We start from the raw sequence: 14959 nt of genomic DNA on the forward strand, positions 1-14959 counted from the left end.
AACGGTCCCATGTCCTTCCTCCTCGGGTCTTAGTGAGGGGGCACGAGTCACCACTGTTTGCTCGAGGTTCTTCCTGGAAGCTAGGCAAACACACAGAGGGCTGAAGAATGGGAAGGCCAATCAGGACCAGGCTTCTCAAATGGACCTCCACTCAGCACCTGGTTTCCCTCAGCAGTGTTTGTCAACTGCGCTTCTGAATGGGCGTGGCTCAATGACGTCCTCATGGCTGGGCCCTCCTGGGTTCCCTGAACACAGCTAAGAGCCAACCTGGTGGTGATGACTCTCACACAGAACTCCGGCTCTGCACTTCCCAATTTCTAGGGGGTGTTCCTTTGGAGAACATTCTTCTATCAGCTACATGGCTGCAGAGGCTTGGACCGCATGGCTGTCTCCTTGGAAAGAAGGACTGCTTCCAAAAAGACTAGCCTGACCCCCCACTATCTCTGCGATGTGAGAAAGAGTTGGCACCTGGGTCTTGTGGGACAGCCTGAAAGATGCAGTCTCTGTGGCTCCCCTTTGGATTTAGAGGCGTGCCTTTCTCCTCCTCGGTCAATGATGCTTGATTATAATCACTGTTTACATTGATAGCTCCCTCAAGAGCTGGGGCCTTGCCAGGAGTCCGACACTCAGCCAAAGGGCCAGATGCCCCACAGTCCCAGCCTACTTTTTTTCTGACATGAGTCTCTGAATTCTGTCTTCTGAGCTGACTCTGAGAAGCAGTGGTCTTTCCAGCAACACCTCCCCCCATTTGTAGGGCTGATCTATGAAGCCGGAAGTGAGCAAGCACCCCCTCATATCAATCTGGTACTTCACACCCACTATGGTTATCAGTGAGGGTGTTGGCTGGGCTGGCGGTCAGCCAAAGGCAGAGCAGCAGCTTGGGAGGAGTGGTGGGTGGGGGAGAAAAGCAAAGGAGAAGGGAGCACCTCACTGCTAGGAAGGGTGGGGTGAATGGGCTATCAGCCACCACAATGGCTTTGTACAGAGGCTGAGGGCCAGGTGTTTGTCTCCTCACCTGCCCTAAGAATTTCTTTCCCTGGAGAGAGAGTGTTTCCGTAGGCCTTTTTCTACCATCAATGGGGTTTTAGTGCCACCAGGAGATGCCCAAGGAGCTTGTCACCTCTGTCTTTGTGCTTGGAGAGAGTACTGAGGCTAAGACAACACAGGGGAAGTCAACAGCAGAATGGAGAGCACAAAACAAGGAGCAGCTGTCTGTACCTGGGACAAAGGCAGACAACCACCTGTTTTGCAGGGAGGGCTGTAATCCTGGCCCAGCTGGCTGGCTGGATCCTATGCCCTTGGGAACGGGTGTGCCAGAGAGCTGCGTCACACGGGAGAGGCAGCGAGCCTCAGGCAGCTGCCTACTTAAGAGACAACAACCCTGAGCTCCTCCTTCCCTATTTATCTGCTCTCCGCATTCTAGGCCAGAGACCAACCACAGACTGTTCAAAAGATGGAAACGGTCTCACGCATCCCCTCTCGTTTCCCACTGCACCTGTCACCTGACCAGCTTAAATGCCTCTACACGATCCTGGGCTGCATTCTTCACCTGAGGTCTTGAGTTATAAAATTACACGTGTTCTTGTGGTATATTCTTCTGTGGAATACGCACTGCCTTCATCAGAATTTTAAAGAGGGTTTTGATTGAAAAAAGCTTAAGAACCAGCTGCAGGAAAGAGCTGTGGACTGGAAAGTTAGGAAGCCTCATTCTGTCTTGATCTGCTGGGAGGCCTTGGGGGAGCCTTCACTTCCTCACCTGAATATTGTTCCTAGTCTTCCCCGCCTAAAGCAAAAAAAACTGGACAGGCATAAAGGAGACTGAGAGCTACAGAAGCTCCGAACGACGTGGGACAAGGTCACATCCGTCTTAATTTACATGGTACCCTCAAATATCCAGCCCTAGGCCTGGGGCATTTGCCAATACAACCCAAAAAATCAGGAGAAACAGCAAGACCAAAAAAGGCAGGCTAAACTAGTTGCTGTCAGTCCAACACAACCGGGTCTGTGATGGGAGGCTGTTCGCTGTGTCACATGCTGGGGCCGTCTTGCTCATGCAAAAGGCTCGAGTTCCTGGTGGGTAAGAGTGTTCCCCAGACAATCAAGATGGCTTCAGCCTGCTGAGACTCTGGGATGCTGAAGACGACATATGGGGAGAAGAGAGAGGCCAAAGCCAGCTTCAGGTTTGGCTGAGGTGTTTGTGACTCACACCAAGGACGTAGGCTGGGGTTTCAGACACAAAAGCCTTCGTGGGGCCACGACAAACTGGAGGTAGAGGTTCTGCCTCTGAAAGAGCAGCTCGCTTTCGCAAGGAGGGGCTGGGAGTTTGGTCAGGACAAGGTTAGTCGCTGGAGCCACAGATAACACAACAATGCTGAGGAAGGACGTCTCTGAGACACAAGTAAAGAAAGGCTTGTAACCACAGAGTTGGTAAAAATACGGTCCAGAATTCTGTGCCAGTTTTGGAAAAGATGCCTATTAGATTCCTCTTATGGATTCCTAAGAAAAGAGGAAGAGATAAGCCAACCAGTCTCATATGCTCTGGGGAAAAAGAAATATTTTAAGGCAGACTGATTCTGGGACTATGGACAGGCATGGGAGAAGGGCAGACACCGCCAGACCCAGTGCCTGGACTAAGAGTGGCACAGTCGTGAAATAGGCGTGCTGTGTCCTGGAAAGGCACAAGTTGCTAGTGAAGGAGGTTCTCTGGTCGCAGAGCCTGAGGAGAGCGTGGTCGGCAAGAACCACGCAGTCTTCCAGCTCCAAGAGCAGCTGGACTTGGTCCGGCTCAAACAGCAGCCTCTCTTTGGGAGGGGCTGTGAAAATTAAAGATGGAATGAAACAGATGCCCTTAGAACCAGGTTTTCTTACTCCTGGGGCACAGACCTAACTCAGCTGTCACCAGTCACCTATCAGGCCACAAGACACATATACTAGAGTGACAGTTGCCCAACAAAAGGCAACATGCGCACTCCCAATAGCCAGAGACCAGTCACACCGCTCTGCGATGTGTGGTACCCTCTCAGAGAAGACTGCACCAAGTGAAGGACAGCATCACCACGGCCTGGAGGCACAAGTGGCATTTAGCTGCCTGGAGCCCTGCAGCGGCCCACGCAGCAATCAGCCAGATCTGTACTGAGCACAGAGCTCCGTATCCCCACCTGGCTGAGTCTGGGGACTGATGACAGCCCTGGCTGACTCCCAGGGTCTTGAGTGAAAGGAGGCCTGCAGAGACCTCCATCCTCCAAAACGCCAAAGGAAGGGGAAGGAGTGTCATCAGGACTCAGGACAGAAATGCTTTGGTTCCCTGACCCCACTTACCCCTACACTTCAAGACCAGATAAGAATCATTTTGATTTTAAATTAGGCTTTTCAACCTGCCTTTACTATTATGAACCAGAGCCCCAAGCAGAAAGGAAAACAGGCAGGACACAGACAGAGCTAGGCTGTTAGACATCAGTGGCTTGACAAATTAGGGCTTTAACAATACTCTATTTCCAATTTTCTTTCTTAAGTTAATGTCTATGGCATTTACACAAATCCAAGACCACCTGTTGAATTTTTCAAAAAGGATTTAGAAAAGAATCTTTGATATCTGTGCTTTTGCCTGCAGGGAAACTTGACTATCACTAGGAAACCAGAGAATAAGAGAAAACAGAGAAAGAGAACACTGCCTTAGATTTAAGAAGACATAATAAACTCAACCAGTCTTCTGAAGATCTCTGGAACGGAGAGCAAACCTTCCCATCCCCCCTTCCCATCCCCGTAAGTGAAAAAGACTCCAAAGGAGCGACATTGAGGACGAGGCAGCCTCAAGATTTAATTTCCATCTAAAAGGCCCCGCCCCTCCCAGCCTGCGCAGGGAAACGCTGATCTCGAGCCCAAGGACTCCCTCCACACCCACCGCCGCCCCAGCCACTCACTCTGGTCGGCAGATCACCAGGTCTCCTTTGTTGGTACCATAGGCCAGGCCCAGCCCTGGCTCGGGCAGCCAACGGGCAGAGTTGATGCTGACATGTCTCCGCTGGTCAGCAGGCATGGGGTAAAGGACGTTGAAAACTCTCTGGATGGGGGAGAAAGAGGGAAGAAAAGAGAATGGGAGGAGAAACAATTTGTTACCAAGAAAAACAAAATCCAGGGAGAAACAAAGTCCTTCTAAGGCCTGAAGCAAGTTAACCACAGGGAGGAAAGGAGACGGTTAGGCTGGGGAGGGGAGGACTCTCCACACGTGTTTGAGAACTTGGGGTAGCAGAGAGAAGGGGGGACCCTCTTACTTCAGGTGAGGGCTACGACTCTTCCAAGAGATACTAGGGGAATACTTGGGCTTTCCTGCGTGAAGCTTAGCTGCGTTCTCCTGCGAGCCTCTGAGCCCGCTCACTTCACAGCTTTTAAGCTAAGCCCATTTTAAGGAAAGCCCCATTCAGAGTCCGGCTCACCGGGAAGCACTGGCCCTAACTCTCCTCTGACCACACAAGCCAGTGAGAGCCAAGCTCAACTGGTAGTCCTGTTACCATGGAAATTGCAGCGTTCTCCGCAATGGGGAATTGAAGGTGACAGGGGGGCGGGAGGGGGAGATAACATCAGAGAACATTCTTAATTCATCTAATTAAAAGCAATGTTAAAACTGCTATTGTTAAGGAAACCTAAAAGGTGCAGCAAGATGTAGGGAGCAGGGCAGGGGGAATCTTGAGCACACAGGTACGTGATTTCTTTCCAGCTTATATAAACCACCATTAAACAGATCGTTTCCATTTCTCAAAGGGAGAGAGTCTCCTCTCAATAGTCTACATCTTTCCAAAGCGATTATTTTCTAGGGGGAGTAGCTTGACTGTGTCTAGGGTTTGGGCTGAAGGTAAAAAAAAAAAAGCCTGCCCAGTCTCTCTGGCCACTGACCTACGTGATGTTCCAGAAGCACCTTCAGTGAGAGACGGGGCAGGGCAGTGGGAGAATGAAGGGCACGGACTTCAGAGTCAGACAGACCTGGGTTTGAGTCCTGACCCCAATGCATTAACAACTTCTCCAGATCTCAGTGTAAAAAGAAACAGCAGTGACATTCAGATAACTGGGGAGATTAAAAGAAATGATGTGTATAAAATGCCTGGCCCGGTGCAAGCTCGTGAATGGTAACTGTCGTTGTCATTACCAGGAACCTGCACCTGGGGCTTCAAAACAGGTCGTTAGGGCATATGAAAAGGACACGAAGCTGAAGATCTATAAAGTGGAGTTTTAGTCAATACGATGACTTCCCTTTCAGCCTCCTCAGGTTTTAATCTATAAAATAGGAATGCACTTCATCTCCTTTACCTTTCCATAGGGCTGATGGGGAAAAAAAAAAAGACCAAATGACAGTTTGATTTAGAAAGGAATATTCAAAAATGAACTTAGAGTGGTACAATAATAATTATTTTTCTGATTATCCTGATGAGAGATTTAAAAAGAAAAAAAGAAAAGGGCCAGCCCCATGGCCTAGTGGTTAAGTTCAGCAGGCTCCAATTTGGCAGCCCGGGTTCACAGGTGGCTTCCTGGGCATGGACCTACACCACTTGTCAGCCATGCTATGGCGGAATCCCACTTACAAAATAGAGGAAGACTGGCACAGATGTTAGCTCAGGGCTAATCTCCCTCAGCAAAAAAAGAGAAGGATTGGCAACAAATGTTAGCTTAGGGCAAATCCTCCTCAGCAAAGAAAAAAAAAGTAAAAATTGGGCTAAGGGTCCACTGCATTTACACAAATCAAGTGATGAGAAGTCCTGGATACGGGAACACTTGTGCCTTGGTATCTATCTGAAAGACCTTTACCACGACAGTCTCTGGAGTAGCGTGTGTATTCAGTGTACTGACAGATACACAGAAAATCCTGTTATGAATAACTTTCCAGGTTATTTGGTGCTGAGGACTGTGCCTGGGCAGCTAATGGCACACCACCAGAACAGCCTGCTATGGTCCTGAGGTTGAATGGGTCTTTTATGGATATGGAACTGGCTTTGGTTTGAGGCATAAGACTGCCACGTGGCCGCTGCATTAAGAACCTCCCAGGCCCACTATGTCTGGTTTAACTCCAAATCTAAGAATGAGCCAGGGCTCCTTAAATCTTTGGCCTAAGGAGACTACTCAAGGAGAGCCTAACAGAGTTTATGAATTTCTTTTTTTAAAGATTTTATTTTTCTTTTTTCTCCCCAAAGCCCCCCAGTACATAGTTGTGTATTTTTAGTTGTGGGTCCTTCCAGTTGTGGCATGTGGGATGCCGCCTCAGCATGGCCTGATGAGCGGTGCCATGTCAGCGCCCAGCATTCGAACCAGGGAAACCCTGGGCGGCCGAAGCAGAGCGCGCAAACTTCACCACTCGGCCATGGGGCCGGCCCCTATGAATTTCGAAACTAAGCATCGAGAACATGGTCGCTTGACCTTTGGATAATCTCTTCCTTGCACACATATGTGTGGCAGACCCCTGAACAAATTCACAGCTCCTACCCCCAGCCAGCCTCACTGGCTGCCTGTCAGTGATGATGACAACACCAGTCTTTTCGCCTTACACCTAATCAATGCTTTTCCTTCAAACCAGGGGACAGGGTGTGGTGACTTCATCCTTTCTCACAGAGGTTTTTGCCTTTCCAGAACATAGTCCATGGTTTCCCTCTCACCTATGGGCTATGTGGTTAAATATGACTTGGTATACACACTAAAAGGACAAAGTGGTTGTGATCAGACGACTGCGGCTGGGCTCAATCAGTTTAACTTTCCTTCTCCCAAAGGTCAGACGGCGTGAGCAGGGTACACCCACAGCAGAGGAAGGAGAGTGTTCACTTCAGTGGTTAGACGAGAGGAGTCTCGGTCTCGGCTTGCGGCAGTTCTACGTGGGTCTCACAACGGGGGCTCCCCTAGAACCACTCTGACTCATAACCGCAGGGAATGGGGCAGAGGGCCAGACAAAGCGGCCCTGCGAGAAGGGGGATACTAAGGTCAGAAAGTCAGATGCTGGAAGGCTTGCTAAATTTTTTGATGGGGGGTCTTAAAGAAGAGAATACAAGAACTCTTTTCTAAAAATGTTCCACACCAGGAAAGACGCAAACAAGCCTCTCACATGTCCCAAATTTACCTTTTCTAGTCTGTTGCTGCAGAGGGATTAACACGCAAATATTATCAATTTGCTTCTAAGTACAGAAAGTTGCTTTGGGGACAAAACCCTCAAGAGGCCAGTATGATGAATGACCCAGCTTAGGTGAGACAAGGTCAGAGGGACTGGTGAGAAGTAATTCAAGGCTGAGACCCCCCCAGACCTTGCTGCACAGATATTCACAAGCTCCATGGCTACAGGAGTCACAGGGCATCGATCTGTCCTCTGACTATGGCGGCCCCCACCCCTACCAAGTCCGTAAACAGTACTGAAAGGGCAGCTCCCAAGGGCCCATCTCTTCCAACGTTTGAGTATTAGGCTAAATCCTGCTTGGTGGCAGGAAGCCAGAAAACGCCATGTGAAGATCAGCAGCCTCCAGAATTCCTGATAAGCACTTGCTTGCTTATCACACTCTAGGGTGGGAGTGGGAAGGAGGGAGATGAGGGCAGAAAGTACGGGGGGCGGGAGTGATGAGCATAGAGGGTGTAGGATGGGTAGGAATCACTGATTTAAGTTCTCAGAGGTCATCTGGTCCAATACTCCTTATTTCACAAAATGCCTGAAGCTAAAGGACCCTAGCAGAGTGAGAATCTGGTCCATTTTGAAAACCATCCAGAGATGTAGTTTCTAGTCCTTTCTCCGGCTGGAGTTTCACAGCTCTCAAAGCGCCCCACTGAGGCGAGGTACTCCTCACAATTAGTCAGCCCTAGAGACAGGAGAATATCGGGGCAGCAAGTTCCCCAGTGCTGACAGATGGCTAGGTAGCTCTGGCTACTCCCCAACCATTTACGTTTTCGGCCATCAGTCTTTCCAACCCAGTGACTGAGTGATCTCTGAGGTTCCTCCCAGATTTCACTGGGGCCTGGCTACGTCTCCGTAAACCCAAAATTCATCAGCACTGACAAGAAGATCTGAAGTAGTGTAAAGGACAGCTCCGGCCTTCACTTAAAGGCACCCCAAATATATCTCAAGTAAAGGTCTCCTCAACACTAGTCAGGTGCCCTGAAGCTCCCCATGGGATGTTAAGGACAAAGCTGGATGGCCTGCCAAAAATCCCTCTCTCTGACAAAAGTGACATTCCATGAAGCTGCAACACAACATTCATTAATTGGAGGAGGATTATCAGGACCTGGGGACCCTTTGTGGGACTGAATACAAAACCCAGGTGATTCATGTGTGCAGAGTCCTGGTTTCCCGTCCCAGCTGGAGCTGTTCCCTAGTATACGACAAATGCTGAAAGAAACTCCCCTCCCAAGCAGGCTGTTCTCATTTCTGTCTAACATCTATGAAGGAAATTGGAATCAATATGCTAGAAGGAACACATTTTTTAGAGTCAGTGCAGTCTCGGCACGTCAATAGGGAATGAGTCAGGTCGCCAAGATCTTTACGGTTCTACGGGAATGGAAGAAGATAATGTATTCCTCCACTTCTGGGGTCTAAGACAATCTCTTGTACCACTTGCCCCTCCATCTCTCAAACTCTAATAAGAATAGGAAGAAAAGAAAACAGTTGCCAGATCAAACTAAAGGGGTCTTGTTTCTTGTTCAAAGACAGACAGGAAAAGAATGAGAAGCAGCCAGAGGAGCTCAGTGGGAAAGCTTCCTCTCCATCCTTTTAAAATTCAGAAGAAAAATGTATTGCTGCCCTCAACAAGATGCTTTCTTTTCTACCGCATGTCAATAAAGCTCAGACCATTAGTGCAAGCAGCAAACTGAGCTGCTCAGATCAGCCCAGATCAGAAGCTAAAAGAAAAAACTTCGTGGTTATCTTGTTTACATTCGGGAATCTCATCATCAGTAAAGCTGGAACCTCGCCACAGTGGCAAGAGGTTGAGTGCAGCTGGCAGATCTGCGTGTTTTAACTGAGACATGGAAGCTGGTTGGAGGAAGGGGCCAACTGGAAACGGAGGCTGGAAGGGCCATGGGAGAAGGTGCAAGCCAAGGCGGCTTTGAGGAAGAAAGGACCTGTGAGTAGGAGAAATGCCTTCTGGGTCACGATGGGAATCAAGGGAGGCTTTAAGGTTTTCGAGGGTTACTAGAGGAGAATTAACTCTCTGGGAAGAGGGAAAAAAATCAATGGAAAGCGGCTGCTAAGAGACAGCTGACCTTTCCACTGGAAACGGATGGCTACACACCCTGTCACAGACTGAGAAGTGCACACATCCCAGAGCAGGCGGGTGGAGGGATGCTACAGTCATCTTGTCTTCCTTTAGAGCTGCTGAGTTGCTTATATTCATGAATTATTGGACTTTCTTCATCCTCTAGGAAAATCCGAGTGTTTTTCAGAAACTTTAATTTCCAAGCCTTCTTTACATTCCACTTTGGAGTTCAGAACTCAGAGAACGTTGATTTTAAAGTGGTTATTTTATTTACTTATTTTTTTCCCCTGCTTTTTCTCCCCAAATCTCCCCAGTACACAGTTGTATATTTTAGTTGTAGGTCCTTCTAGTTGTGCCATGTGGGACACTGCCTCAACGTGGCCTAATGAAGTGCCATGTCTGCGCCCAGGATCCGAACCGGCAAAACCCTGGCCTGCCGAAGTGGAGCGCGCGAACCTAACTGCTCGGCCACAGGGCTGGTGCCCCCCCAGCCCGCTTTTTTCCCCCTGCTTTTTAAAGTGGTTATTTTAAAACAAGAATCAGAATACCAAGTCACCTAACTCTCCTCTTTATTCAGCTGAAGCAGGAACAATCTGCCCAGACTGCCCTTGTGCAAACCGAACTCTCCAGCAGAAAAGAGCACAGCTCCTCCTTAACTCTTTGGGATTTGTTGCCCTCTGCTGCTATTGATAATCTGCTGCCTTGAAGTCATTTCTAGCCAACCTCCTGCGATTTGTTGAGACCTGTCAACTCTGTCTGATTCATTTGTTCCTCTCAAAGGGATCCCAAGGACAGCCAGAGGACAAGAATTTGATTCTTCACTAGCCTGATACTTTCCAAAGGCTACCTCTGGCCATTATGATCAAAGCACAGTGACTACTTCAGCTGAGGGATCTACTTCTGCACTAAATGACATACTAACATCAATGCTCCTGGAACTCCTAGAAATTAAAATAATTTCTTCTTCCCATTCCCACATCTCTGAGTGCAGCACAAGTTCTTGAATTTCCTTGACTTTCTAAATTTCAAAGGAAGTCGCCAAATGAGTAGTTGTTCTAGATATTCACCTTGGATAAGAGTGTCTTTCAATATATTCAATTGTTGGTCCATATTTTTTGGAAGAAGAAAGTTCAGGACAGGGATCACACTAAAATACTTTCAGCTTCTCAAAGTACAGAAATTGCTTCTCCTACCAATTCTTGAAGAAGCAAAACATTTTGCCTTTCACTGTTGGGATTATCTCCTGGGGAATCTCTCACCATGTCTCAGTGCTCGATGAGTTCTGAGAAGCTCACTGACATTGGGCAGAACTGTGGAAATGGGTAAGATACTCCCTGTTTCCATAAGGAGTGTCCCACTGATACTTTTGTTCAATTACACTGATGGTGGTGGTGAGCAGGAGTGTGAGTTCACGTATGTGCAGGAAATACACCGCACACGGAATTTCAGTGACAAACATTTGCAGAACCAATGCCGAGAGCCTCTGGCGTGCCAAGCACAGTGCCGGCTGTGAGGGCAGCAGCAGAAAGACCAGTCACGAAGCCAGTCGTCTAGATTGTCAGCAGCAGGAGAGAGGACCAGGGCCGTTTCGTTCACTGTCTTCCCAGGCCTAGCAAAGTACCCGGCCTAAGGTAGGGGCTCAGTAAAATTTTATTGAGTGAAAAGAATAAAATGCAGCATAGACTCTACTCCACTAAGAGGCCAAGAGGGAAAGCAACTGTCAGAGCTGGAGGAGTCTGTCACGGAGAAATTCGCCTAAACGAAGGGCTTTGATTGCAGCTCCAATGTTATTTTTAATTTTTTATCTTGCCCCTTCCTTCTCTGACAAATCGCATCAGAGACAGCCCTGCCTTCTCCCCACCCCTCCCCCTTTCCTACAACGTGCTGAAGAAAAGAACTTTCTGAGGATAGCTGCTTTGTACCACATCTCAGAAGTCAACTTTAAGATAATTGCAGCGGAAGCAGCTATTAATCAACTGACAGGCAGCTTTAAGAAAATTAATGAGGACAAAAATCCTAGGAAGAGTAAATCATTCCTGACAACAAAGCTGTCTCTCTTTTATCCCAATCTCCTCTTGAAGAAACAGTACCCTTCCAGGATACAAAAATAAAACATCTTTATTTTTGGTCTTTGCCACTCCCAAGGCCAGACAAGATTAAGAAGAGGCTCGACTCTCTTAGATTCCTGGAGATTACTCTGGATTGAACTAGAGTTCCAGATGACTTGTGAAAATCAAACTTTCAGAATCTAGGGAAGTATAGGAGATGAAATTATATCACAGGCTAAATTCAGGGCAAGGATGGAGCCTTATGCAGATTATATATTGAAGAAAGAAGCTAGGACAGACCAAAAGAGCCTATAGATGTTAGTTACATAAATGCTGGTCAGTACTGACAGCACTGGACACCCATCCTGACCCAGGATCTAAGCTATAATTTAGCCATGACTAATCTGAGCACTCTGGATACCAATCCTTTTCTGTGGTTCATTTTAATGAACTTATAATAACAATAATCAGTCATCTCTAGGCTCTGTGAAGATGGCTATAAAATGGTATGAAAGAAAGCAAGCCTACCAAGGTTTCTTTACAACCAGGGTGACAGAAAGACACGCATTAGTGGGGTATGATGGTGATGTCGCCCATCCAAGGATAACAGTGAGGTGAACATTGGAAAAAGGAACTCAAGATATACTCTTTCAGACAGGGAAGGGCCTAGAGAGAAAGACAAAGATACTGCTGCTCACTTTTTCAGCCGGAGCACCTCTGTATTCTACAGCATGTAGGCTAACAGGCATGGGCTCGCAGTTAAGAGCCTGAGTAAAGTCAACCGTGGGCAGGTAAGAATTTTAATCAGAATTGGAAAACGCCTCACAGCATTAGTTAGTCCTTAAAGTACCATCACTAGGATGCTAGCATGATCCAGAAATGCTCAGGGTACTCAATAATTTCTCAACTTCCTGCAAGTATCTGAAAGATGTGGTTAACAGGAACCACAGAAGTAAACCAGGTGAGGTTCCAGAGACAGTAGGAGACAGAGCGAGAGCAAACAGGAAAAGGACAAAGCTATACTGACAGGTGAGGTCAAACTAGAATCTCCATGCAGCCAATGACTAGTTCTCAACCTTGACTGAGGGTGCAGAGCCATCTGGAGGGCTGGGGAGCAAGAACGGCTGGGCCCCACCCCCAGAGCTTCTCATTCAGCTGGTCTGGGGTGGGGCCGGGAATCTGCATTTCTATTGAGTTCCCTAGTGATGCTGATGCGGTCTCAGGAATACACGTTGAGAACTACAGCCCAGTTAGATGAATACCTTGCAGGTCTGTAAAAAATGGTAACAAATTTGCTTTCCTTCCCTGCTGCCTAGGACCTGTTGAGAGGAGGGGATGCACATCTCTGGAGCTGGACTCTAGAGGCAGAAGGTTCACAGGGGACAGTCTTCAGTGAAGAGCAGACCCTCAGGGTCAAGAAGTGGGGGAGGGGGAGAGGAGGAGAGGAAGAGAGGGGAGAGCAAAGGAAGGGGGATAGAAGAAGGGGGAAGGGATGAGAGGGAGGGGGCAGAGAGAGGTGGGGAGAGAGCAGGTTCTGTTTCCAACAGCCCCTTCAAACTAGCAATCTGTCTAGGTAACAGTCGCTCAACACTTGAATCAGTTTTACTGCAGAGCCACAAAGAAAAAGCTTTCAATAAAACTGACCCTTAAGTATTTGAGGCTTTGCCTTAAGAAGCACAAGGCTATTCCATGGCGAAAGGAGAGCTAAACTGCTTCTGTCATAGAGCTGCTTCTCCCACCCAAGTCAAATGAAGGTGTCTTTGTCCATCACTTTTGCCAATAAAACGACTAGAGAGAAAAGCAACCCAGCACTGGTGAGATTCGGGCCCCCAGCGCCTCTAGGATCTGCAGGGATTATGCAATAAGGATCCTTTTCAGTTCTCATTAAACCACTTACATGCCTACAACCCCCACCTGTTGGGGGATGGGCTATGCATCTGGGAGAGAGTACGCACCACCTGCTAATTCCTGGGTTGAAAGCACTAATCCTTCTTGCTTTCTAGCTCAAAATGCCCAAGCACTCCCCGCTCCCACTGCTGACTTTTGCTCCCATTCCTAGGTAAAATAGCACTTCTTACTGATACAAACTGGAAGAACAGTTTGCTAAATGACTATTTCTGGTTTCATTAGTAATTTTATACTTTTGTTGTTATGCTTTCACTTGGTTACAACCAAAGTTATTATAATGTGCAAGTTGCCACTATTTTAGAAAATTAATTGCAGTTTTCTGTTACAATATTGTGCCTTGTTCCAATTAGAATATGAAAGCAGAGAGGGAACACAGACAGTTTAGTGTTTTGAGAATTCAGCAGAACTTCAGCTCAGCAATCTCTAAATGCCTAGCTTAAAAACAAAACAGAAATTAACAAAAAGCCCTCCCTGGCTCAAGTGTAAGGGAGTCAGACAGACAGTAAGACCCTGAGTCACGAGAGGAGCAGATCCAGCCTGGAGGAGCCTGGATGGACAGAGGGAAGGGGAGATACAGTATGTGCCCAGTTTTATTATTCCTGATTTGCCAATCATCCTAAAATTGGGAAGACTAAGCCTAGCCCCAGTAAGCAGAGTAGCGAAATACTAAAGGACCCTGGATCCTAGAAACAAGGCTAAAAATTAAAATGACTCAACATAGGGAAGAAAAGAATCCTGCATGTAGAGAAATTCAGGGGAGGACCCTGGAAAGAAACAACAGCTGAGAAAAGATGGGAGGTAAAGCACAGACAGCCAGAAAGCTAAGAGTTTGGTAGGAAGTTGAACACAAACACCACTGGGCCTGCAACAAAATTAGCAAAGGGTCAAAGCACCACGCATGAAACCACAACAAGAAATAAACCTGAGACTGTCTGCCTTGCTGAACAGGCTGAGGGCAGAAACCTAAAATGAAGAAAGTAATCATGAAGGACAGCGCTCTCAAACTCAAACGCTTATCAGAATCATCTGGAAAGCTTGTTTTACAAATACAAATACCTAGGTCCCTCCCGCCCCATTCTCACTCTGATTTCAGGTCTGAAGGGGCGTCTGCACTTTAACAAGGACCCCTGTATTCTAACGCAGGTTGTCTGAGGAGCACAGTTTGAGAAGCACTGATCCAGAGGTCTACGAACTGCTTAGAGTAAGCGCGCTAGGGCTAACAGCAATCAGCAATTCATTTTCAGAAGAGTTTTCATATGGGATTGTGTAAGAGATCATCTCTTGGGGAGAGAGGTTCTTAGTGGGAATTAAAATAAGATAAGTCAATACTCTGGAGGATGTTCTCCTGGGAATGTCTGTTAGCCCAACAAGTTCACCTCTGAATTCCAAGAGGCAATGCCAAAGAGAAGGGGAATTCTGGGTAGAGAAGCTCTAGGACAGGCCCATTACCCACAAAAACATTCCTTCAAAGACGGAGCTTGACATCACAGATGGAGACACCCACCTATACTTACCTGTGCAAAGAGGGAGATGCTCTATTGTCCCATTAAACCCTCGCTCCCTGTTCTTAGACAAAAATGCACTTCTTGCCTTAAACGGTGGTACAGCACAGCTATCCAAAAAAGCAGGTGTCTTCCCTTCCACCAATGACTGAATTCAGGGACATTTGCTGAGTGCTTTGGTGCCTTTGGACGTAAGGGGCAACCAAGACCTGGAAAACCAGAAACCTTTCTGTAGCACGGGGGTTTAAAGTCACACTGGGTGGACACAGAGTGGGCAAAACCTTGTTGAGAA

At 47.5% G+C, this 14959-nt stretch overlaps 1 protein-coding gene across 15 annotated transcripts in view; it reads right to left on the reverse strand.

Moving 5' to 3' along the window:
* The window catches only part of AMBRA1 (autophagy and beclin 1 regulator 1), a 159467-nt gene that overhangs the window by 12786 nt on the left and 131722 nt on the right, over window positions 1-14959 (reverse strand). For all 15 annotated transcript variants that reach the window (XM_070487602.1, XM_070487603.1, XM_014861278.3 and 12 more), the window contains one exon: window positions 3921-4060. In XM_070487602.1, coding sequence (XP_070343703.1) covers window positions 3921-4060 — 140 coding nt within the window. The remainder of the gene's footprint in view (window positions 1-3920; window positions 4061-14959) is intronic.

This window comes from Equus asinus, chromosome 17 (genome assembly GCF_041296235.1).
Source record: "Equus asinus isolate D_3611 breed Donkey chromosome 17, EquAss-T2T_v2, whole genome shotgun sequence".
NCBI lineage: Eukaryota > Metazoa > Chordata > Mammalia > Perissodactyla > Equidae > Equus > Equus asinus.